At 45.1% G+C, this 26,323-nt stretch overlaps 1 protein-coding gene across 1 annotated transcript in view; it reads left to right on the top strand.

Moving 5' to 3' along the window:
* The window catches only part of LOC126530654 (uncharacterized), a 100,048-nt gene that overhangs the window by 49,647 nt on the left and 24,078 nt on the right, over nt 1-26,323 (top strand). Inside the window, exon 5 of the mRNA XM_072287983.1 lies at nt 10,542-10,710. Within this exon, the coding sequence (XP_072144084.1) occupies nt 10,542-10,710 (169 nt within the window). The remainder of the gene's footprint in view (nt 1-10,541; nt 10,711-26,323) is intronic.

The raw sequence follows: 26,323 nt of genomic DNA, 5'->3' as shown, positions 1-26,323 counted from the left end.
AAAAGGAGCCGACCTATTACAGCGTCCAACACAACTCTTATTTATCGATAGCTCTAGCGATTGGCTCTGCTTCTCTTTTTCCTCACCTGGAATGGAACGTAATCATAAACTTTTTAGAAATGTGCAAATTGCTGTAACTTTAAACCTCATAACTCTCCATGAGAACCCTCCCCATTTTCCTCGATGGCAAATAGCATCGGCTGACTGGCATTATTTTACTTATGTTGTCAACTTATGTACCACAATATTTTATAAACGATTTTCGTATAGATGTTATTCTTGCAAGTTTATCGCTTTTATTATTGATGCAGCCGAAGTTTATCCCACAAACGAATGGTGGTTTACTTACAAGGCGTGATCCCTGGGGAAACAAAGACTAGAGAGTGGCAGAAAGAGGCAAAATAAGGCATGGGGCTTATTGCATAGATCATAAAATGCAATAAATCTAATTATATGTACAAACATTAAATCACAGGGAAGGCGGACACAACGTCAGGCAAAAAGAAAAGGCTGGATGAGGTTCCTCTCCGGTATAAATTCATTCAGACAGGAGACGAAAGAGTAGAAGGGCCTAACCAAGCTAAAATGGCCACAAATTCATCCGTTGCCTCTGGTGAATGACCAAGGGAATACGTTGGAAAATCAGGGAGACTCTCTTAGGGAGCAATATGAGCGTGTGTCAATCTCAATACATTGTTCACACCTATTTCCGGAAACATAAACAAATAAAAGAATGCAAGCGAGTCGTGCATAAATGCCAACATAACGAACCGTATAACCGGCTGTTTAGTATTGCTGATTTGAGAGCTGCCTTGATCGCATGCAAGAGCTCTGCACCGGGATGTGACAGAGCTATGTATGACATCAAAAGCTTAGACAACGACAGACAAGTTATACTACTCGCACTTTTCAACACTATTTGGGCTGCTGGATCCCTTGAATCCGCATGGAAAAAACAGCAATTGTGGTCCCTGTTTTGAAGCAGAGTAAAGACCCTTCCTCGGTGGCAACTTACCACCCCATATCCCTCACAAGTTGCCTTTGTAAGCTTTTTAGAAAAATATTATTCGATGACTCACACATTTCCTTCAACTGAACGAAATGCTTGATCCCTATCAGTGCGGCTTCAGGGAAGGGCGCTGCACAACTTATCATTTTGTGCGCACTGAAGGAAATATTTGTGACCCATTTGTACATACATAGTTTTCCTTATCGATATTCCTCAATATAGAGAAGGCGTACGACACAACGTGGAACTACAGAATCTTGCGAGACTTGTCAGAAACAGACATCCTTGGGAATATGCTTAAACTAATAGTAAACTATTTGTCTAATCGTACCTTCCGCGTCAAAATTGGCTATGTTGTGTCACGTCAAGTTATACACAAAAGTGTTGTATCTCAGGGAGGCGTACTTATATGCACGCTCTTTATCATTAAGATGAGCACACTCCGTGTCTCGTTACCACCAGCTATATTTTATTCCGTCTGTGAGGAAGAAATAAAATAGGCTTGAAATCTTGTAATCTCGCAGTGTGCGAGAAACAGGTACAGCATGGCTTGAACAACGCGTGCAAGTGGGCGGGCAAAAGTGGATTTAAATCACCCGCCACAAAAGCACTCGTATTCTTTTTAAAATAAAGAGAGGCCTGGTTCCAGATCCTTGTGCAGAACTGTGTGGACAGCCATTATCTGTCAACAACCCGCCGTGGTTGCTCAGTGGCTATGGTGTTAGGCTGCTGAGCACGAGGCCGCGGGATCGAATCCCGGTCACGGCGGCCGCATTTCGATGGGGACGAAATGCGAAAACACCCGTGTACTTAGATTTAGGTGCACGTTAAAGAACCCCAGGTGGTCGAAATTTCCGGAGTCCCCCACTACGGCATGCCTCATAATCAGAAAGTGATTTTGGCACGTAAAACCCCATAGTTTAATTTTTTTTAATTATATGCCAACAGAGAGCACAAATTTCTAGGTATCATACTTGACTCCAGGTTTACTTTCATTCCGCGCATAAAATAGCTTAAAGCAAAATATCTCAAAACAATGAACTTACTGAAAATTCTATCCCATACAAGATTGAGTAGTGACAGGAATTGTTCAATGAATCTTTACAAGAGCCTAATTAGATCACGGTTGGACTATGGTGCCGACGTACATAACTCTAAAGCCCCGAGCGCACTAAGGATGGTACATCCTTTCCACCATCTAGGCATCTGCTGAACCACTAGCACTTTCAGAATAAGCCCTATTGAATGCTTACACGTAGAATCAAACGAGTGGTCACTCCATCTGCAGAGAACAAAGATCAGCCTTACATATTTTCTCAAAATGCATCCTAATCATGAACATCCATGTTCTAATACCTTTAACGATATGATGTGTGCTACACTTTTTCGTAATCGTCCCTCTGTAAGACAGCCTTGCTCGCTGCGTGTGAGGAAGCTTAGCAATGAAATGCATGTCCCCCTCCTTGAACATTCTTTAAAGCATCGAAGATGTTACCTCCTTTGGAGTAGCAGGTAGTAGAATGTTTTCTAGAATGCATTCGAGAAGTCCCAATGCATTTCCTAGAACTCCAGTGCAAGCACTCCTGCAAAGAGTTCTACATAGACGCTTCGAAGTCACACGTCGGGATATCTTACGCATCCTTCGGTTCATCCTTCTCGGAAGCCGGTGTACACCACGCGGAAACAACTACCTTTACGGCTGAGGCCAGTGCTCTGTTGTCGGCTGTGAAGCATACAAGGAAATTATAACTTCACAAAACAATTCTATGTAGGGACTCCCTAAGCGTCGTAAAAGGTTTGAAATGATCTTGTAAACAAAATATCCGGTACTCATCGAGCTCTGTTCAGTTCTCTGCAGAGAGTATTCCAAAGAATAATTCGATACAAAGTATTCATCAAACTCGACACGAACTTGATCGTCTGTGCACTATTGGTGAAGAGTATTTCTGACAATGAAACAACCTCGCTGATCTTGCAGTCGTTTTGGCAAATCAAAGCGATGGGTATCACTCATCAACGCGACTCAATCACGTACAAATCTCTGGAGCTATTTCACAAGACAATCAGCAAATCTAATGGTAGGTATACCGTTACGCTAGCGTAGGAAGAAGAGCGCAAGCATCTACACGGAGCTAACTGTGATACGGCTCTCATTCGTCTACGCAAGCGAGCTAAAAGGCTATCGCCACATCACGGCCAGCTACAGCGATGCAGCACGGAATTAGCGCCCGAAAACTTTCCTAATGGAAGAGCTACCTACTATGTGCCTCATAGAGAAGTGATAAGACAGGAATCAATGCCTACGAAGCTCAGAGTAGTTCTTGACGAGTCGTTGAATGCGCACGGTCTCCCTTCCCTTAGTGACTGCTTGGAGAAAGGGGAAAAATCTGAGTCCAGAACTGCTGCATGTCTTGATAGGTTTTCGCTAGTACCCCATAACCATTACCACAGACATGGGAAATCGAGATATATGAGCCTGATCGAGATGCATTCCACTTTGGATTTATACAGTTTCCAGCAACCACAACAGTAACATTGTGGAATGGCTCCGGTGCGCTTTGGGTCAACATCTACTCCATTTCAACCAATGGTGACTAATCTATTTCACTTGGACACCGCACGTGAAGGAAAGACATTAGCCTACATGATGAATATTTATATCGATGATGAGCCTATTTATGCAGAAATTTTCGAAGAACGTTTAGACATCTACGAGAGGTGGCACACAATCATGAGGGACGCAGGCGTGAACCTCGGTAAGTGGAAACCGAATGACGACAGCAAGCGGTGTTTGATCGCGACGAAGAAAAAGTAGAAGGTACACATATAACGTCCGTTTACGTGTGTACTGGGACACGGCAATTTACCTTTTCGAATTCTCTGCAAATTCCCTATTCGATACATGAATCAAGCCCATCGCCACACGAGACGCTAAAGTCTAAAGCAGCTTCACTGGGACAGTAAATCACGAGAGGAGCAAGGCTCTGGCGAGCCAGCCTCAGCCAGTTGGTGAAGGGTGGCAATAGACCGTGCTGTAGAACAGTCGATAGTGAGATGGCTTGTACTTGACACAGCGCAGCAGTTCCAAAGGTGAGATCACATCAATTTGCCGGCGCAAGGTTGTAACTAGTCCCTAAAATATACATAATCTGTCGGGAGGACGAGGGGAGACTAAAAATAGTGCCAAGTTCACTGGCAAAACTGGGTGGCATCATTTTAGTATAATTAATAAGCACACGAAAAGCTCGCGTAGATTTTCGAACAGCTCATTTACCATAAGTGACTAGGCAAACCGGAGCAAGACGCCTACATTGAGCGCCACTTGAGCAGCAAAATGAGAGGATTTATTTAGCAGAATTCGCTTATGGCTGTTAACTTGTGCAATTAAATATTTCTAACGTATTGTCACTGGAGATTGGGCGAGCATGTATCTTTCTGATCAAAGCAACACTCGACTGTCTGTGTATCAATGCTGGTGAAGTGTGAACCTGCTTGCGATGATAATGAAGGCGACTTCAAAATATGCGGCAGCCATCTCTACCCTCAAACGCGGAACCCGCCATGATGACTCCTGTTTTGTATGGGATAAAAAGGCCTCTTATAGACTTGAAAGCCACTTATGCACTTCAAGACACGTTAATTTTGAATTTGAATGACAAGAGCAGTTCACTTGTCTCTATCTTTGCTGTCATTCAAGAGAAAATATCGCAGCCTCGCAGTAGGGACAGCTGAGCATTGCACATTATAAAGGGTAATAAGAAAAAAATGTGAGCTTTTACGTGTGGAGCCACAAAATGATTATGAGGCATGTCGTATTGGGGGACTGAAAAATAAAATTGATCACTTGGGTTTCCTTAGATTGAGCCAAATCCACAGTACATGTGCATTATTGGATTTCGCTCCCCTAAACACTATGGAACATCACGGAGAAAAAATGTACGCGTTTTGAATTTATTGGCTCGGCGGAGAAGGAAGAATACAAATTTTGGCGCTGAAACAAGTTGTAATGCTAAACTGAGGCACGTAAGCTAGAAATTGCAACACTGCTGCTCGTGCTGTACAGTAGTCGAGTGGGACAGCAACGCGAAAACATTTCGTGTGCTAGAAAGCAGTTCTCGTGGATCGAATTCGGGCGTTTCGGAATGTTCTAAATGGCGGGCACAGATTACTGACTTCATGCACTACAACCGAGTGGTATATTATGGCGATGTCACGTAAATATCACGATAATGGTCTGTGGTTCCGCCTTGTTATCATCCAACCCAGCGTACCACGGCTACGCGCTGGACTGTGTTATCGATAAAACACAGCGTCACCACTGCATCACCCGAGGTATGCGTTACTGACGGTGGCTATAAAAAGGGGCTGCCCAGCTGGGAAGAGTTGCTTTTTCCTTCCGCTAGCGAGACGAGCGTCGCGTTGGTAAGCTCGTCCGCTGCCATCGCTAATCGAATAAACAGTTGGTACGTTTTTATGTTGGGATTCATCCTTCAGCAGACACGATATTCCCACAGGTCGAATAATTGAAAGTAACAATAGCAAAAGCTTCCCGTGGTAAAACAATCAATATAACGCGGGGAAGGCAGGAGATGGAAATTCAAGACGATGGCCAAAACGAGAACAAGGGGAAAGCAGGCGCCAACGTTTCGATAAATGCACTTGTCTTCCTTAATATGACATATGGTTTCCAAGCCACAGTATATATAGTGATGCACCTGGTTCTTGTTTTGCTCTACTGCTTTACTGCTTGAAAGGGCTAAACAATATTTGTCAAATAATAAATAAATAAAAAATAGATTTTTATGCGCACCCTTTAGCATAACAGTTATTTCTCGTATCCATCTTGCACAAATCGCTCTTTGCTCTCCTGTGACACCTCCAATTCTTTCTTTCAGATTGCCTAGAGAGCGCCAAGCTTTTCATGAATAACTCTTACATACATTTATTGTGAAATTAGGCTGCTTTCTATGGAGGTGTTTATGAATAATAATTTACTTAATTTCCGTCCCTCTTGGGGAGTTATAGGGTGCGTTCACAAGAGAAAAATTTTAATTAGAACAACGTATGCCAGCGTACCCACGTACACTTGAACAGTAGTCCCTTTTGTAATACTACCAGTACAGCGCTTGAACAGAGCAGATCGCGATCCGTACGACCTACACAGCTACTAAAAAATACGACGATATGTCCGTCGACGTTCTGCTACCGCTGCAGTGTTAGGACACTTTCAGTTACCCTTTACTTGGTTGCCAAGTTTCTTGACCTCTTCCTCCATTTTCTGTCCGCACTTTTCAGGTGCAGATACCTGTGCACTTTGGCCGCCCATTTATTTTAATCAATGTTACAGAGTGGTTCTTCAAAACTTATATTGCCCAACGCTTCTCGGACTTAAAGAAGGCCTAACTTATGTCACCCTTCACTGCCTCTCTTGTGGTTTTACCGTGGGCTCCCAAAGATAAACGGGCTATCGGTCTTTGGCTAACTTCCAACACCGACAAGATATCCACTTTAATGCACTGAATGACATTTGCTAAAGTTAGCGCTGGCATCATTACTCATTGCCACATTACATGCACCACCTCATATTTATTGTGGCCACAAGTACTCTGTTTCATTATTGCTGCATTCCACTTCCCCTTTCTTTCCAGATTATCTTTGGTGTGTGCTTGAATAATCGTTCCATCCTTTATGTATACTTTGAGGTATTTACATTTCTGGACTGTGTGTATGACTCGCTCTTCATTTGATACCACGTAATTGCTCGTCTCTTCATTAAAGACCATGATTCCCGATTTCTCTAGGCTAAACCGAAGGCATTGGTGTGTCGCTTCGTTGCCATTGATATTCACAAGTGTCCGTAAATCTCTTGCATTATGCACTAGTAGCACTGTGTCATACGAATACTTCATTCCGGGGACCTTCTCTTGTACCACCCGCCATGGTTGCTCAGTGGCTATGGTGCTGGGCTGCTGAGCACGAGGTCGCGGGATCGAATCCCGGCCACGGCTGCCGCATTTCGATGGGGGCGAAATGCGAAAAACACCCGTGTACTTAGATTTAGGTGCACGTTAAAGAACCCCAGGTGGTCGAAATTTCCGGAGTCCTCCACTACGGCGTGCCTCATAATCAGAAAGTGGTTTTGGCACGTAAAACCCCATAATTTAATTTAATTTAATTTTTTTTCTCTTGTACCATTTGTTGATTACGCATGTGGTATAAGTAAAACCCTAATTCCCAGTTTTCTAGACATCTTTCTATACTCTTAACATAAAACGCGAGTATTGGAGACAGACGATGTCCTTGCTTCAGTCCTTGAAGTTCCACCACTTCATTGCATTTTCTGCCTTCCCGTATAGCTTGCACGCGGTTGTCTCTACATATCTCCCTCAGCCGCTCCGCGAAATTGTCATCTATGCCTTAGCTCTAAAAACATTCTATAGCAATTTCCAGTCTGCGTTGTGGTTGAGTCCTTTTATGTATTGAAATGCTATCCATAAAATTATATTCTGAGCTACTGAAATCTATGTGCACTGAGTTAGTAGAAACATAATGTCCACTAAGCGTCTGGCTGGTCTCAACCCATTATGTAGTTTCCGAAGTACTTCATTTTTCTCCAGCCACCTCGACGGTTCTAAATTTTTGGCTTGCATTGCCATTTTGTATGTGACCGACGTTGCTCTATCGAGCATGTACGAGCTCTTCTTATCCATATCGCCTTTGTCTTTGGATATTAGGTTGATCTGGCTTTCAGGCCACTCAACCAGAATTTTGTTCATTTAAAGAAATTGCTCTAAGGCATGACTAGTCAGCAGTGCCTTGCTCAATGGACCGAGTTTTTTCATTTAGTTATTTATTTATTTACGTATTTATTATTACCCTTACGGCCAAAGGCATTAAAGAGGGGAGTGGGTTACACCAAATAATAAAAGAAACAAATAAAAGCAGTTAGAACGTTTAAGTACAAAGGCTTCCGATCTTACAGCTTTAGCTAGGGTTAACAACGTCATCATAACTTGGTAGCAAACTAAGATAATGCGATAAATACAAAAGTACTAAAGCTACAACCATGCAGTAAACAACAAGAACAACAAATGCCTCAATTACACAATATTAGGTGGAACTGCTCGAAATCGTTGGTTATCGTAAATGGATACGACTTCACCAGGTAGATGGTTCCATTCCGTGGATGACCGCAGAAAATATGACTGCAAAAAAGTTTTAGTGTGACGTGATTCGAGACCAACTTTATAAAGGTGATCGATTCGAAGCGATACGTATTGTGGCTCAAAATTGAAATCCTTGCGGAGTGTTGCATGATGGTACTATTTATGAAAAAGGCTTAGACGTGCCATTTTACGACGAGGAGAAAGTGGGGTAAGTGCAAGGTTGGTTTTCATGGCAGACACACTTGCAGTTCTGTTGTAATTACGTCAGATGAAATTACCTGACTTATTTTGCACGAGTTCTAATGACTTAATTAGTTTGTAAATAGCAGGGTCCCAAACAGCGCATGCATATTCAAGTTTCGGACGTATGAGTATAGTACAAACCATTTTCTGGGATGAAAGGGCAGTTGAAATGCTACGGTGTAGGTAGCCAAGCATGCGGTTAGCATTGCGAATTACGTAGTTGGCATGAACTTTCCAAGCTAAATTAGCAGAGATATGAACACCTAGGTATTTATAAGAATAAATTATTTCCAAGGGAACAATATTTAGGTCATATGTAAGCATGCTGTTAGTTATTCGAGATAACCGCACCACTTTACATTTGCCAACGTTTATTTCCATTAGCCAATGTTTGCACTGGTTAGCTACACTAACTAGATCAAACTGAAGGTGGTTAACATCCTCTGCATTAGCTATTTTACGATAGATAATAATCATCAGTAAATAGGTGAATGTTAGTTGATAGTGAAGAAGGGAGATCGTTAATTTAAATGAGAAAGAAAAGAGGCTCGAGCACTGAACGAGAAGTGGGAAGTTATGGCCGTTTGCAGTTACAAATTGAGAGCGATCAAATAGGAAGCAATCAATCCATTTTAGGATGTTAGTGTCAAGGCTCAGCTCACTTAGTTTATAAAGTAGAAGTTTACGACAGACCTTATCTAACGCTTTCGCGAAGTGTAATAATATACTTCCTTCTATTAAAAATTTGTTCTATAAGATTTAAACGGGCTCTCCTTCCGTCTTATGAAGATTCTACTGTGGTTTTCTTTCAAAAACAGATTGTTATACTAAATTTTAATCTCTCAGTCTTCTATTTTGTTCCTTTATGTGTTTGTGTCTGAAGTATGCTTTCTTAAATGTAAAAGTGTTCTCTATTAACGTCGGTGATGTGCCGCCTCGCATCGTCTCCTTCGAAAATGTTACCGTCTTCAACCCTTATAGCCATTTGCGAATTTTTTGTTGGAACTCTGAGTGATCTCGAGGGTGGTTTGTGTTTTGAATTCGTATCTCTCCGAAATTTTAGGGTGAAGTGTTTGTGATCGCTTCCCAAGCTATTTTTCTGTTTTCGTATATTATCATTTTGTTTAGCTGTCCATATACGATTTCTGAGGCTAAGGCGTTGTCGATATATGACGGCCTGTTTCCACATTGCCACGCCATCTGTATATGACACCTATTCCTCTCTTGACTTCTATAAATTTCTGGTCATCAGATACATCTGGTACTAGAGAACCGTTGAATCTATATACCAGTCTGAATTCTCCATGTGCGAAATAGGATTGGAACCTCCGACCCCCGGTTTGCGAGACCACCGATTCAGCAAATGGTGGTTCATCCTACGCGCCCTTCAAAGCTGGGTTTTATATGCATGAAGAAGTAGACGCAGCGCAAGGCGTGAGCCAATCACTGGTGTTCCCTTCTTCCGTAGGAGAGAACCGGCATGATAGCGTGTTCACTTGCCTCGCGCCCGCCATTTCCCAACAGTTCAGGCCCGGTACCGGGTGGGGAGGCCGCGTTTGGTTCGTTCTGCCAAAGAGCAGGCTGCGTTGAAGAAAGAGCAGCGGGAGCGGGCCACGCGTCATGCGTTCTGCCGAAGAACAGGCAGTGTTAGATGAACGCCGCTGGGCACAGTCTCGAGAAAGGGCTCGTCGTCGACGTGCCGACCTCGGTGTGAGGAAGCGCGAAGCCGAGGCGTTCCGACAACGAAGAGCCGCGCATCCCGAGCTTCGCTTGCACCCCTCTTCACAGCAGTTGACGGGCGGTCATTTTTTTATGATCCTTTAAGTATAAAATAAAAGTAAAATGAGTTGACAAAGGCGAACTAGTTCAAGCCTCTTCAATTGAACTCCATTTGCCGCTACGAACGCAGCACGAAATTTCCAAATGTATGTTACCATTGCTTCAACATGTTCGTGTTCCACTGAATTGTGGAGCGCCCCATATCCAGAGCCCCATCTGGCAGCATCCTTACGTTCTAACCATTCATGTCTGCGGTCCCCAAAAGTGTGAGTGTTTCTGTGTAATTCGTGATAGAAGGGCAACTTCCTCTCATTTACACAATATTTGTGCCGTACATTATGCAGGTGGCATATGCTGGCGGAAACGTCAAGCGTCCTGCTTGCGTCCCCTCCCATTACCCACCAGTCGGGCATGATGTTCACCATGTTGGCTGCGCTGGCCGGCATCACCTGTGTCTTGGTGCCGACCATGATGACGCCTGCACAAGCTGTAGACACCATCGAGAAATACAAGGTTCTATATTTTTGTGTCTCGTTTATACTGAGGTACCATTTTAGGTGGCCCTCGTACACTTTGAGTCTATCTGAATGCAAAAAGGGCGGGCGGAAGCTGAACGCATTGTAATAAGAAATAGGCGTGCCGATCCCAAGGCAGATCACTGTATGGCAGCGTCTCAAAGTGCCATCTTTCACGTGCGAATGACGTGAGCAACTGGCACGGGATATAGATAACAAACCGCTTTGGAGCTAATTCACAGAAAACTGAGAAGCGTCTTCAGCGTAGGCGATCGCAGAGCAGTGTGCGCAAAATCGCAAAGGTTCTAGCACGCCCACGATGGACGCGTGCGTGACTACCGATGCGTTAAAATGCAGTTATTTTTGCATCAGAGACCATCAAATGGCCCATGAGCGAAAAAGCCGGTGTCCGTACAAGCGAAACTGCGCTAAATTAATATTACATTCGCTGCGACGTCCCGTCGCTTGCGCGCCTCGACGAAGCAGAGCAGGCGAAATCGTACAACTGCTGCTGTGCCATTTGTTGTTTAAGGGGAGAGGGCATAAACACGACGCCAGGTCACGCTCGCTCTCGGAAACCTGTGTTATCCGTGCGTCCCTTCGTCGCACAATATCCAGCCTGCGTTCTAATTTCGCCACGGTATTTGCTCTAAAGGACTTAATGTATAAAAAATGAATAAATTGAAAAGGAAGAACGTTGGTTGTAATGAGTTTCGAACCTAGGACCCCCTGGTCAGAAACCGAATGTCTCACCCTTGGCCTAAGCGAGCGCCTCTAACAATGCAAGCCTGTGGAGTCTGCTTAATGCCATCAGGCTATTCGGGCCACAAATTCCACTGCGAAGCCCGGCTTAACGAAAGCAAAGACGTGAAAATGAGCGCGGCCTACTCGAGAGCATCCCCATTACATTCTATGGCAGTAGGGCGAGGTAGCATGACGTCACGGATCGGATTGCACCGGCCTTGCTTTACCCTGGGAGCGTTGGACAAGCGTGCCAACGCGCTCCCTCGCCCACGAGGAGTTCATATCTCAAAGGACCGCTCAGCGGCATGCAATTATATACGATTGCTTTCTTATTCAGTACTAATAAGTGCTTAGGCATCCTCGTATTTTTTTTTTTTTTGTACAGGACACTACGCTTTTTATGTGTAAAAGCACAATCAAGTTCCTTGGCACTTGCCATTCACTTTCGCCAAGATGACTTTTTCACAAGTGTGTCCATTTTCTGTACGTACGTATATCCGAGAACCTCAGGATCTGCCTTCCATTACGGTAAGATATTAAAGAGTGCAAAATTGCAGGTGATGAAGATGCACGGAAAAGAGAAGCATAGCTTATGTACCATTTACAGTGCATACAATAGCATCATATCCTCAGGATTCTCACCCTGCATAGCGCGTTTGAATACGGCCTTATCATAACTTGAGAGAAATTTCTTTTTCATATTTGTTAATATAGGCACGCCAATTGTAGTATCATTGAAGCATGCGGTTAAATTTTGACGGCGAAAACCTTATCGCACAACAATCGCCTGGTGACCGCTGTCAGTACTCGTACTTGGTAGTCCCCTATGCCGTATTCGTAAGGAATATGCCGTATTGGGAAACTAATCGTAAAGAAATTGTAATATCTATGTAATATCCTGTAGGACAACCTGCACTCGCGTTCAGTTAGAAATTTCTGCATGATCCCTTTCCTGCCAGTTGCGAAAGCGGGCACTTTGCACAAGTAGTCTAAGTCTAAATCTAAACGACGCGAAGGTAGGCAGAAGCAAAAACAAAACCAGCAAAGCGCTGACCTTCAGCTCATATTTAATGCCTACTGCAGGTGTAAAATAGACAGGAAGGGGAGAGCACAAGCCAAAGGGAGTCTTGACAACGTTATTACATGTCGTTGCCTAAAAAGAGCCACAGCTGCGCTGCGCCGCGAACACCAATCTGGAAATCCGAGGACAGCCAAGCAAGAGGAGATGCCGCTGAGGAGTCCTTCGGTTATGAACTCCTCCTGGGCAGGTGATGCGTTGACGCATCATTTAGGAGGCCAACGCCTCCTAGATAGTACAATGCCGGTGCACTTCGATCCATGACGTCATTCTAGCTTGCCCGACTGCCATAGAATCTAATGGGGAAGCTCTTGAGTAATCTGCGGTGACCTTTACGTAACCGTTTTCGTACCCCCTGGCTTGGAAGTGGAAATTTCGGTTCAAGCAGCCCGATGTCATGAAGCAGAGTGCACTGGCCTGCTATCTTGGAGGCGCTGCTTTAGCCGAATGGGCTAGACAGCCAGCTTCTAAGCTTGGGGTCCTGGTTCGAAACTCGCTACAGGTAACGTATTTACTTTCGACTTTATTCTGTTTTCTTATACATTATTTCTTTACAACTATTACCGAGGCGAAGTCCGAAGGCAGGGGAGACCTTGCGTGGACAAGGAACGCCTAGTTCCAGACGGGGACGCATGAGGGAAAAGCGCGGCGAAGTTCGCAACGGCGGGCCGGTGCGGAACTGGTTACCACGGCAGACCGACGGCCGCCGTCTGCGTCCAGCGGAGAAGATATGGGTGGCATGCCGCATTTGAAGCCCCGCACTGGCGAGAAGCTGCAGCCAATGATAGTGGGGAGAGCGCAACGTCACGATGGCGTTGTAGCTAAGTCAGCGGCGCACCTCAATAAAATAAAAAGAAAACCAAAACGCGCTGCAGAAACATGTTGCCATGGAGGGTCATAACAAACCTTGCGGTATAGTTAGACATCTTTTATTGCACCAATCCTGGCACGCCGCACTGTGCACGTGAGTTCATTTTTAATGAAAGACGATGGTACCACAAGGTAAAAGAACGCGAATAGGTCATATTTTTTCGATTTCTGAAAGCGCATTCCAAAGAAGTGAAGAGGAATCTAGTAACATTGGAAACAGGCGGAGCTTCACCGATCCGGAGCCGCCACCGCGCCTCTGCTGCCGTCGCTCCCATGTGTCCCCGCTGGCGGTGCAGCAGCAGTTCGCAGGCGGTGACCGGGGCGGCGCGCCGGTCAGGTTTCCGCTCATGTGTCTCCCGCTCAGGACAGGCTTCGAAAGTGAGGCTGACGGTGCATAGCAGAGATGCCCTCTCCCATGACGCAACACTTGACAGCAATGTCTCCTTTCGCCCGGCTATGCCCCATCGCTGCGCGCACTTGACGCGGCGTCGCCGCCAATGGAAATTCAGGTGCCGTTTCGCTGCTACAGTCCGGCTTTTTCATACAGTGGACCAAGATGCTTAGCATCAAAACGTGTAGTTGTTTGAAGAAAAGATTGCGCTTGTATGTTTGATAGCTCTACAATGTTCTTTGCATATTTTGCTAGAATAGCTGCATCACTCAGATCACGAGAACACCCGCACTCTTTGCAATGAATTGCGAGTCTTGCTGTCGGTGCAGTTATTGAAATATTTGCGCAGTTGCGCACCCGGTGCGTAAAGCAGCGACCAGTTTATATAATGATGAACAGCCACATGACATAGGGCTGTCAGAGAAAACATCGTTTTGTACAGGCGTCATACTTTCTTCTGGTGTTTCTCAATGCACAAGGAGACCTCTCACCTGTATGAGTTCAAAAAATGTGCACATATTCCTCAACCGATATAGCGCGCAGAAACCCATTCGCACACCACCGTGACCCGCCGCTCTCTTGAGCGTGTGGAACACGTTGTTCACTGATTGAAGAAGAGCCGTCGGCATTGTTCCCCCTTTCTTGATGCGCTTGCGCAATCGTTCTCTCTCAGTAGCGCTTCCACATGGCTTCCAAGGAACCACACTGTAGGTGCTACTTCTAGCAGACTCTTGACAAGTGTCGAAATAATGTTTCCCCTTATGCTGGCACGAATAGACATGAGCATCTCGAAGCGCTGCCATCGCGATGCCTCTCCTAACGACCTTCGAATAAGACGGCAAAATTATCCGACAGTGTTCTTTAACTGCCGATCGTAGCTCTACTTGGTGTGGTGCCACCCCATCCTTACAAAACGGTCCAGGAAGTGGAGCTACCCAGCGACAGGTGACTCGGCTGGGAAGCTTGAGGCACGAAAGTTTTGTTTATAAATGTTGTCCGTCATTTTGTCTACTGGTGTGTAAGCGCAGGGCCAGATGGTCAGGAAATCACGTAATGGGAGACGTTAGGGCTTCCCACGGCGTTGAGATTAGAGGCCTACTGCATGCTGAGGTATGCCAAAGAGAAAACACTCAGCACCCAGCGCGAGGCTTGACACTATGCACACCCCTCTTTTCGAAGCTTACAGCCGTTCGGCACAGTTCTGACTGGTGTTTGAGAAGTCTGTTGCCTGACTGTAGTGTTAGTGTTGCCCGACTACCTGCCAAATGTAAGAGGGAGAACACCGTCAAATATAACGAACGGAACAACGCCGTTTCCGTGGCGCACAGTGTCACCCGACCGGGAGCTTAACACATGCGCACTCTCCCAGCGCGAGGTAGTCCAATACTCCAAAAGCTCCCTCCTCCAAAAACAAGTGGTACTGCACACCAATGCGGCCGAGTACCCAGAAGGGCACTACGCTGCTGTAGTAGTGAGCGACAAACGCGAGCTAATCTCGAGCTGTAGCGTGAGACACTCTTCACCAGAGGAGGCAGAGATGGCGGCGCTTGCCCTGGCAATCACAAATGCATCAACCAGAATAATTATCACCGATTCTAAAACAGCAATCAAAGAATATGACACGGTAAGGTGTTCAAAGAGGCCGGCAAAATTCTTCAGGCAGGCAAGCAGAACGTACCCAACGACCTAATTAGAATAATATGGGCGCCCACCCATATTGGACTCACAGGGAACGAGATCGCCAACGAGGTCGCCCGAGGACTCGCACACCGGGCCCCAGCGCAGGTAGACTACTCCCTGTCCAATAAGCGAGACTTAACCACATACAGATAATTTCTAGAACACTATAGAATGGGCAGGAGAACCCTCCCTCCCCCCCATAGATCTATCACAAAGAAGCAAGCAGTAATCTGGCGAAAACTGCCGACGGGTACCTTCACAAACCCGTATATCCTACACAAATGGCATCCTGAGGTGCACTCGCCCAAATGCAAAAAATAAGAAGGCATTGAAGACGAAGACTCGACGAAGACATTAAATAATGAAGACGCTATCAAAGCCACTTACACAAAGATGATACTTAACAAAGAAGATTTCATTGATTCACTAAGCCAAGCTGATTGGTCTTCTATAACAGATATGAAAGATCCACAAACTGCCTTCTCGTTCTTTATATCGGTACTACAATTCTATTTTGACTGCCACACCCACAAAGTGAAATGCAAAAAGAAGTTTGCGTCACCACAGTATCCTTGGCTGTCAGATAAGCTTCTAGCGTTGATGCGGAAAAAAGACAATCTGTACAAGAAAACAAAATTACGGCCATTTAACAGCAATTTGACCAAGAGGTACAAAAAATTTTCCAACTTTCTTGCTGTCGAACTAATAAATGCTAAAAAAACTTTATTACCAGAAAAAAATTATTAGAATGCGGAAGCGCCAGTAGTAAGAAATGGAAGATACTAAATGATTTTTTAAATAGGCGAAACCATCGCGATAACTTCAAGGAAATTATTCATAACGACACAGCTTACACCTCCTCACAAGATATTGCTGCTGCTCTTGCAGAATTTTTCTTTAGCAGCGATTCGCATACACCAACGCAATATAACAATTTATTGCGACGCCTACCTCACTCATTCTTTCTTTTTCCAACAACACCACAGGAAATAGAAAGCACTATAAGAAATATAAAAACAAGAAGTGCAGGTCTTGATAATATGCATTCAAATCACATCAAGCTAATTGCCCACGTAATCTTAGATGTTCTTGCAAGTATTATTAGCCTATTATTTAAGACTGGAACCCTCCCACAAGAACTAAAACAAGGTAGAATTACTCCTGTATTTAAAGAGGGTTACCATGCCTTGATTACTATATATAGGCCCATTTGCATTCTACCCATCTTTAGCAAAGTTATTGAACGGCTGGTAAAAAAGCGCCTAACTAATTACATATCTAAATTTAGTATTCTTTCACCACTCCAATTCGGTTTCCGCAAGGGCTATTCAACCGAACTTGCTCTTATCGCCCTAATTGAACAATTAAAGATGGCAATCGACAAAGGCATGCATGCTGGATCAGTGTTCGTGGATCTAACTAAAGCATTTGATAAAATTAACCACCACATTTTATCCTTTTAACTTGGATCAATCGGAATAACAGGTCCTGCATTAGATTTGATACAAGATTCCTTAAAAGATAGAACACAAAAAGTTAGAGTTAATGGTGTTCTTCCTAAATCAATGACAACAAACATGGGTGTACCTCAGGGATCACTACTTGGCTCACTTTTGTTTTTAATATATGTTAACGACCTGCCTAATTGCCTGCTTTGTTCTAACTGCATTCTTTATGCAGACGACACAACTATCATTAACTTTGACATTTGTGTACGCAACCTAGTTTCTAAACTTAATACCATCTTAAACAACGTGTTAAATTGGTGCAATATTAACCAGCTCAATATAAACTCGTCTAAAACTAAATTTGTTTTATTCACGTCCCACCAACGCTCATCCGCTTTCATTCCTTCGCTCTACCTTGGTAATAATCTTATCCCGCGTAGTACTTCCTGTAACTACTTGGGTGTAGAACTTGATTCTAACCTTAAATTTCATCAACACATAGCCAACGTTAGGCGGAGGGTAACATATGGAATAAGGACACTTTTAAAAGCTCGGTATGTGTTTAACCAGGAGACACTACTCTCTTTATACTACTCATTTATCCATTCACATATAATATATTGCATTGCATGCTGGGGCAATACGTATCGTACCCACTTACAATCATTACAAGTACTACAAAACCAGGCTGTTAGAATAATTACATTTAGTCCTAACCATTTCAGTTCCAAATACTTATTACACAACTATAATATTCTTACTGTGGACGAGCTTATTAACTTTAGACTTGGTACGTTGGTATATAGACAACTAAATAACGTTTACTGCAACCGTCTGATCTCTCAGTCTTGTCTAATGAAAACTAATCTTACGCGATTTGCACTAAACAATAACTTTATTCTTCCCATGGTTCTCACAAATTATGGTAAGCAGAGTGTCCATTTTTCGTCCGTTTCCTTCTGGAACACGCTGCCTCCTACTATCAAGTCATGCAAATCATTTCAATTTAAACGACAACTAAAAGACCACATTTTATCATCTGCAACCACTTAGATAAGTATATTTTCCCCTCCAAATGTCCATTTGGCTAAGCAACACAAATTAAAGTTCATTTGGTTAGGTCTCATTATCCATTTACTTTCAAAATGATGTTATAGTTCTGTAATTAGTCTAATGTAATAATAATTATTATACTTTTTTGCTAGCATGTCTGCTGCTGATTTGTTTAGTACTCCCAAACCTAAAACAATAATAACTTTGTTATCTTTTGAATATTTCACTCCATTTGTTGCCACTGTTGCTGTTTATATTCTTACTTATACGCTGTACAGGAGGTGCCATTACAGTCTTTGACCTCGGGACCTCCTCCTGTATAATACTGCCTTGTACTATATCTTGTCTATTATTAATAAAACCTCATTCATTCAAAGCATAGCATCCTAAATGACATGCTCTGGGCTTGCCCAGCGCTAAACGGTCTACATGGGAACAAAGAGTCATGGGAATCCTCCCTCCGTAGCCAGGAAGAACAAGTCGATTAACATGTCATCGGTAAAGCCCAGGCCGGTGTCTAGGGGGGAGGTAGGCGGTGAAAGGGGGAGCTGCGTCTTACCCCGATCACCCATAGTCTCTGACGGGTGCAAATGAAGTGCTTTCTCTCGCTTATTGCAGACCCTGTTCACCAACGGTACGAAGTGCTTTTTTTCGCTTACACACAGGATGAAGCTTTTGAATGGTGTTGTCGAATATTATTACGCGCGATGGCTGCAGCAGGACAAAAGCGATTGCTTTCCCTTGCATCGACTATGAAAACTACAGCAAGAGCAGCGTTATTATTCGTGACGGCACAAGGCGTTTCCTTTGCCTTCATTAGCCTCGGGAATATCTTGGAGGTATTTTTCTGCTCGCGTTTCGGACACGCGTCCGAGAACTGTCGGATAACGTTTCTTGGCGGCGTGCGCTAGGGCTGTTTCGTACGCGTTGAAGCCGTCGCTTGATGTGAAACTTAAACGCGTCGTAGAACACTCTGGACGCTTTCTTTCGCTGCGCGTGATGGTTGCAACGGCACAAAGCGTTTGCTGTGCCGTGCCTCGCATCGGGAATATCCCGTGGCTTTGACTGCCCGCATTAGAGGCTTTTCTGAAACGCCTCTCGAAACCAGCTGGCCATTTTTTTTTTTGCGCGCGTACACAGTTCCTCGCGCAACTGCGTCGCGCACCAACGCGGATCTGTTGTTGCCTGCAAGCTATTCTTACATGTACACTAATTATTCTTGTCTGTCACCAAGTGCTGCAGCTTAAGCACTTTCAGCGCTTTCCGTCATCACAGCTGCATATTTCTAAAATATGCAGTGAATGCAATGGCACCGTATTGCAGTGCAACCGAGGTATTTGTCGGGTTAATAGGGTAGCGGCCGCTGTAGCGCGAAATTTCGTATCTTTGCCTATGCATCGTTGGAGTGACTCCAGGGAAAGCCGTTTTCGAAAAGAGAGAAAATCGACTCGAAAAAGAGGATTTCCCACGGCAGGGGCTGTCAAGCAGCTCATAGAGGTCGTCTTAGAGGAGGTTGTAAGCGGCCAAATCTCGGTCGCCACCTTGCTTGGTGGAATTCTAGCCGAAATCATTGCAGATGCCGCAGTGCTCCACCGCCACCTCCCTAATATAATTCCGCCAGCCAGTGCATGTGTTGTTGCTCATCTTGCAAAACTTTCTGAACCAGCTTTGTAGTGCTCCTCGCCGAGAGCCCACTCACACGGGGGTATTTGTGCCAGATTTTGTCCCTTCGTGTCGGTTTCACATTCGAATCTCCAAGCTCATCAGCGGAAGCAAAAAATTACCCTAGCATTCCTTGCTGCCCGCGTAGCGTATATGTCCCGCAGAGCTGAGAGACTTGCGTTCTGCATCTGTTGCATTTATTGCTTGTCTCGCACCTTGCGCACCGGTGACTTTAAGTCACCACACCTCGGTCGGACCCTCGCTCGCTGGGATTGAAGCCGAGATTCTTGCAGATGCCCCAGTACTCCGACTTCGGCGAGTGGCCTTGCTCGCGTACTCTCCTCTGAGGTCCAACTGTCGGCGCCGGCACGGCAGGACTTCACGCAAGAAGACCTCTTCTGCGGCAGTGTCTCCCAGTATGTCCGAAATGTTCAGCATGCTGTGGTCCATCCATGGCGTCGCCACGGCTGCACCTACTGATAACTGGAAATCGCTGCGATATTAATAGAAGTCGCTACGTGGATGCACAAGAGGACGACTCTGATTAAACGGTGCCAAATAAAATGATTTCGAATGCAGCCACTAGGTGAAGGCTAGGCATACTCCATCGCGTGATCGTTCACGTCATCCAGGTTGAGTCGACTTTTCCTGATCTGGCATGGTTTTGTTCGATTCGTCTACCTCTTGACGACCACAATGTGATCTGCTCCGCCGTCATGTCGTGGCTGCATTCGATATCTTCTTATTTCGAGCCATTCAATCTGAATCGTCCTCCCGCGCCTCCACGTAGCGGCTGCATTCGCTGTCTCCTTATTTGGTGGTGTTTCACTCAACTTGGTTGCATTTCATACGGCATCCACGCAGTAGCTTCTTAAATATCACAATTTTTATATCATAAGAAGCCAACAAACCCTGACACCAAGGACAACATAGCAGAAATTACTTGTGCTTTAAGGGAAGCTGGAAGGTTTTCCAGAAAAAAATGAGTGAAGAGCAGTACGCCGTGGTTTTCAACCCTCTGAATTCGAATATCGCATCGAAATTGAGTGAAAGAAAGCGCAAACATATTTTATTTCGACGAAAAGTGCAGCAGCAGACACGCCCAGCTCGCGCGCTTCGTTTCCGCCTGTGATTGGTCGGGCGCCTCGTGACGTCAACAATGGTGTTTGTCCGGACCGACTGCTGCCGCTAGACACGAAGCACGGTGCAAAGTAGTTTGCTGGTGTTTTGCTGAGATGGTCATGGAAATTTTCGAGAGCTTGCGTTTCCCTGAGGAGTTCGGCGTTAAGTACAAACTCTACGAGAGCGATTTTGCGCACGACGGTGACGGGCGACGGCTTCGAGTGACAAAACGGGCCGTCGCTTGAACAAATCGCTCGGTGTTGTCGCTCGATCGCTCGTTTCTAAAAATCTAGAACTCGTCCGTCGTCGCCCGGAAATGCTATGAGCGACTAGCCAATTGTGCGAAGCCGAAACTGGATGTACATAACTCAAATACTGCTGTTTGTCGCACGGAACGAGCAAACTATTGAATTTTACACGTGCAAGAATAAGAACCTAGTGCAAGACCTTTAGAAATATTTTATGCTCCTTCTTCAGTAAAATACATCAACATAAATTGATAAAGCATGCGTCACGCTAGTTTCGGCGCGTATATTGCTGCCCTCATTCCGGGAAGTCGTCGCTCAAAGCCGTCGCTCGCGTGGAGTTCGGCTTGCAGACGACGAGTTAACGCGACAGCCATCGCCTCGCTTGTAGCGCTATCGCTGTCGCGTGCATGATCACTTGTTAGGGGTTTATATTTGTACATACTACACGTACGTACATACTTGTACATACTACATGTACGAGCCGATTGCGAAGAGCCGGCCTCTCCAAGAAGCAACAAATGCTGGTGCAAGCACTGCTTTCCACGCGAACGAAGGCGAAGTGTTAGCATCTCCTTGTGTTCGAAATCTTCTTTGGCGAGTATGTTTTTTGCTAAGCTGCATTCAGCGTTCCAGTGAGTACGTTTCCGGGCAAACAACTGTAGTGTTATGTTCCTGCATGCCTCCTCGTAGAACGTAAGCGGTGATGCGATCTTCAGCATTTGTGAGCTGCCCCAAAGCTGTCGGCAATCTACACAGACGGTTTAAACGCGGGAAAGTTTACCGGCTGTTGTAGCACGTGTAGTATAGAACCTTCATCAGCGCGCCATCCGCACGCTACTCGTAACCGGCGAATTCCGTCGGCTACGTGAGATGGTCGGTTTTTCTATGTGTGCGAGAGAAGGGGGGGCGCAGGGTCCTGGCGTGAGCAGGCTTTCCAACACATGCAAAGTTCACGCTTGCACTGCGTTATGGTAGCTGCATGCAGGCTGTTTCACAACACACGTGCGAATAGAAAATTCGTGGCGCTTGGCGATGAAACCTGCGTCAAGAGTGGGCGATAAACATGCACCTTCCGTTCAGCGTGCTAAATATATTTTTTTAGGAGAACCCAAAGCACGCATTATTGATAAACTCCGGTAGTAATCATCACGGAAGTGGTTAGAGCAAAACACTTGTTCTTGAGCGTTTGAAGTTGTTTCGCTTCACAGCAGCATCCCACTTGGCTGAAAGCTTCTTGTCGTGCAGGAACTAATGGAACATGGGAACATCGTCACGGCCGCTGGTGTTCGTGCAAGCGTAGGCTGCACAGAACGCCGGCATGATCTGCCTACAAGTTCAATTGATGCTGCGCAAGTCAACTACCACTCCGATATACACACAAATAAGGGAATGTAAGGTCGAGCGAAGCAGATTAGGACGGCACGCACGCAGAAATAAGCCCTGTCAGGCACGGTCGCGGAGGCTGCGAAGGAGCGGAACACCAGTGTTGACATCACTACGCCGCCGTTTCCGGTCTCCGCTGGCATCGTCAGCGTCAGCAGCAGCGCGCGGCGCTCGACGGGGGGCAGAGCTACAGCGCAATTTTAACCGACGATTGCGTCGCTCCTAAGTGAAAAATCCCCCCCAAAATTTTGCCTTCATGGTTTATAAGGTTCCCGCATCTGTATATGAGCGTCTTATTGAATTCGACAGACTCTTCAGCTTCCCTTTATTAAATGAACTAAAGAAACGATAAATTAATGGAAATGAAAGTGAATGAAAAAAACAACTTTCCGCAGGTCAGAGCCGGTCACAGCATTAGCTTTGCATACCGTGTAACAGGGGTTAACACACAACGCATCAAGAGCAATTGACCGAAGGCGAAGTGCTGACTCGCTCGGAACGGCAACAAAACCCCACCGGATCTGGTGAGCCCGCACCTTGCCTAAATGTGGTGGGTGTCCGCCAACGCGCGACCGGCGATCACATACTGCTTCCTTCGGCTAATGGAGGCAGTCGCCCACCGGTACCCTCTCTAAGGCCACCTTGTGCAGCTGCTTCACAAACCCTGCTCTCGAAAATCCTCTCCTATGTCTCTGTTTTGATTGCGTTTGAAACTGGCTCATTTCAGAGCCACTCCAATGATGCATCGGCAGAGTTACGGAATTGCACGCTAGTCCTGCCGCGACCTACTCCACCTGAAAAATTTCTCGGTAGCACTGTAATACAGCCCAAGCGCATTCACTGCATAATCAAGCAATTTGCAACTGTGATGACTGACAGCTGGGAAAGTGCTTAAGCTGCAGCCCTTGATGACAGACAAGAATAATCATTGTGCACGTAAAAATAAGTAGAAGACAGCGACAGACCCACACAGGCGCGCGGCCCAATTGAGTCAGGAACCGCGCGCATAGCGAAAAAAAAAATGTCCCGTGGCTTTTGCGACGCGTTTCAGAAAGGCATGTAATGAGCGCACCGGATACCGCGGGAGATCGCTGTCCCGTTGCAGCTTAGGCGCACAGCTAAGGAAAGCACCATGACTGTTCTGCGACGCGGCTCAGTTTCACATCAGCGAAAGTGTTAACCTACACGAAAGCGCAGTAGCGCGTGCACTCAATTTTTTTTTCCGAGAGCTCTGCGACGTGTGTCACACACACGCGAAGCGAATTCCCGAAGAAATATTCCACGCGAGGCAAAGCACGTGAACCGCTTCGTGTCGTGTCAGCTATCGCGCGCAGCTAAAGAAAGTCCCCTATTGTTCTGCGACGCGTTTCAGCGAAAGCTTCAACCCTATGTAACAACCCTAACGCGCGCAGAGGAAAAAGTTATCCGACAGTTCTGGGACGCGGGTCGCAAATGTGTGAAACGAAAGCCCAAAGATATTCCCGGCACGAAGCAAGGCAAAGTGACCAATTCGTCCTGTTGCGAAAGAAAGCGCTGTTGTAATTTTCACGGTCAATGCAAGGCAAACAAATCGCTTTGGTCCCGTTGCAGCCATCATGCGCTATTATCATCAGCAGCCTATGTAATGTCCCCTGCAGGACGAGTGCATGTCCCTGGGCCCTCCAATTACCCCTGTCCTGTGGCAACCGATTTCAGATAGCGCTTGCGAAATTCCTTATTCCATCACCCTACCTAAGCCTCGGCCGTCCTCAACTACTCTTCGCTTCTCTTAGCAACCATTCTGTAACCTTAATAGCCCACTGGTTATCTAACCTATGCATTACATGGGCTGCCTAGCTCCATTTTTTTCTCTCAATGCCAATTAGAATATCGGCTATTCCCGTTTGGTCTCTTTTCCGCACCACTCGATTCCTGCATATTAACGTTATGCCTAACATTCTGCATTCCATCGCTCTTTGCGAGGTCCTTAATTTGTTCTCGAGCTTATTTGTCAATCTCCAAGTTTCTGCTCCATGGTGGAATGCATTGATTGCACACCTTTCTTTTCAATGTTGTAAGCTTTTTAGTTGTAAGCTTCCAATCAGGATCTGACAATGTATTGTACGACATATGCACTCCAACGCACTTTTATTCCTCTTTAAATTTTCTTCTCACGATGGGGTCTCCTGTGAGTAATTGAGCGAGGTGAACGTGCTCCTTCACAGACTCTAGAGGCTGACTGCTGATCCTGAACGCTTGTTCTCTTGCCAGGCTCTTTATCATTATCTTGGTCTTCTGCATACTAATCTTAAAATTAAAAAAAATATATCATGTCATTTTACGTGCCAAAACCACATTCTCATTATTATTAGTGGAGGACTCTGGAAATTTCGACCACCTAGGGTTCTTTAACGTGCACCTCATATTAATCTTCAACCCCACTCTTACACTCTCTCTGGTAAGGTCATCAATAATTTGTTGCAGCTCGTCCCCAGTGTTGCTGAATAGGACAATAGGAAACTGGAGATTGCGGAGATATTCGCCGCTCATCCTCACTCCTAAGCCTTCCCAATTTAATACCTTGAATACTTCTTCCAAGCGCGCAGTGAATAGCGTTGGAGAGATTGTGTCTCGTTGCCTGACCCCTTTCCTTATAGGTAGCACTTATAAGTAGCTTTCTACTTTTCATGTGGAGAAGTAAGGTAGCTGTGAAATCTTTGTAGATATTTTCCAAGATATTTACATAAGCTTCCTGTGCTCCCTGAGTACGGAATGTCTCTATGACTGCTGGTATCGCCACTTAATCAAATATGTTTTCGTAATCTATGAAGGTTATATAGAGAGGATGATTGAACTCTGCAGAATTCTCGATTACGTGATTCATCACATTGACGCGATCCATTGTACCATGTCGCTTCCTGAACCATTCCTGTTCTCTTGGTTAACTTCAGTCAAGTGTTGCTTTTATTCTATTGCAGATTATCTTGGTGAATATATTATACAACGGTGGTATTAAACTAATGGGCCTTAATTTTTTTTAATTCTTTAACGTCTCCCTTTTTGTGGAGCAGTATAATAATGGCATTCTTCCAGTTATCTGGGGCCCTTGAAGTCGTGAGAAATTTCATATAGAGGGCAGCAAGCTTTCCAAGCATACTGTCTCCTCCTTGTTTGGTTAAATCGACTGGAATTCCATCATCTGCGGCCGCTTTTCTCCATTTCATGACTTGTAAGGCCTTCCTGACTTCATAGCAAGTTATAGTAGGAGCCTTTGTAACCTGTTCATTACTACGTCGAATGGAGCTATCGTGGCTGCTCTGGGTACTGTACAGGTGATATATATAATTCTACTGTTACCTTTACTATATCTTCGAAATTGCTGACGATATTGCCCTGCTTACCTCTCAGTTCATACATCTTGGCTTGGCCTATGCCAAGTTTTATTCTCCCTGATTTCATGCTGCGTGCATCTTTTACTGCTTCCTCATTATTTCTCACGTGATAATTTGCAATATTCATTACTTTCTTTTTGTTCGTCAGTACTTAGTTTTGCGAATTTTGTCAGACCTCTTGAGTTGGACATTTTCATTTTTGGCATTTCTTTATTAGATCCTTCATTACTTGGGAAAGCTTAACTAGTGGTTGCCTTGGTGCCTCGCCTCCCACTTCAATTGCTGAATCTGAGGCCAGCTTAGATATGGTTTAGTTCATTCACTCTATGTCATCTTCATCTCTCTGTTCTAAAGCTTCATATTTCTTTGCAAGTACCAGCCTGATTATACGTGCTTTTACTCTTACTGTGTCTTGGATGGTGTGTTCCTTCTTTACCAATTTCACTCTTTTTCTCTTCATGTTGAGGTGAATCCTAGACCTCACTAAACTATGGTCCCGGCACTTTATCATACCCAACACTTCTACATTCTTCACTATGCTAGATCTGCAGAAAGCATGAA

This window comes from Dermacentor andersoni, chromosome 4 (genome assembly GCF_023375885.2).
Source record: "Dermacentor andersoni chromosome 4, qqDerAnde1_hic_scaffold, whole genome shotgun sequence".
Taxonomy (NCBI): Eukaryota; Metazoa; Arthropoda; class Arachnida; order Ixodida; family Ixodidae; genus Dermacentor; species Dermacentor andersoni.
This window is presented reverse-complemented; position numbering and strand designations above follow the sequence as displayed.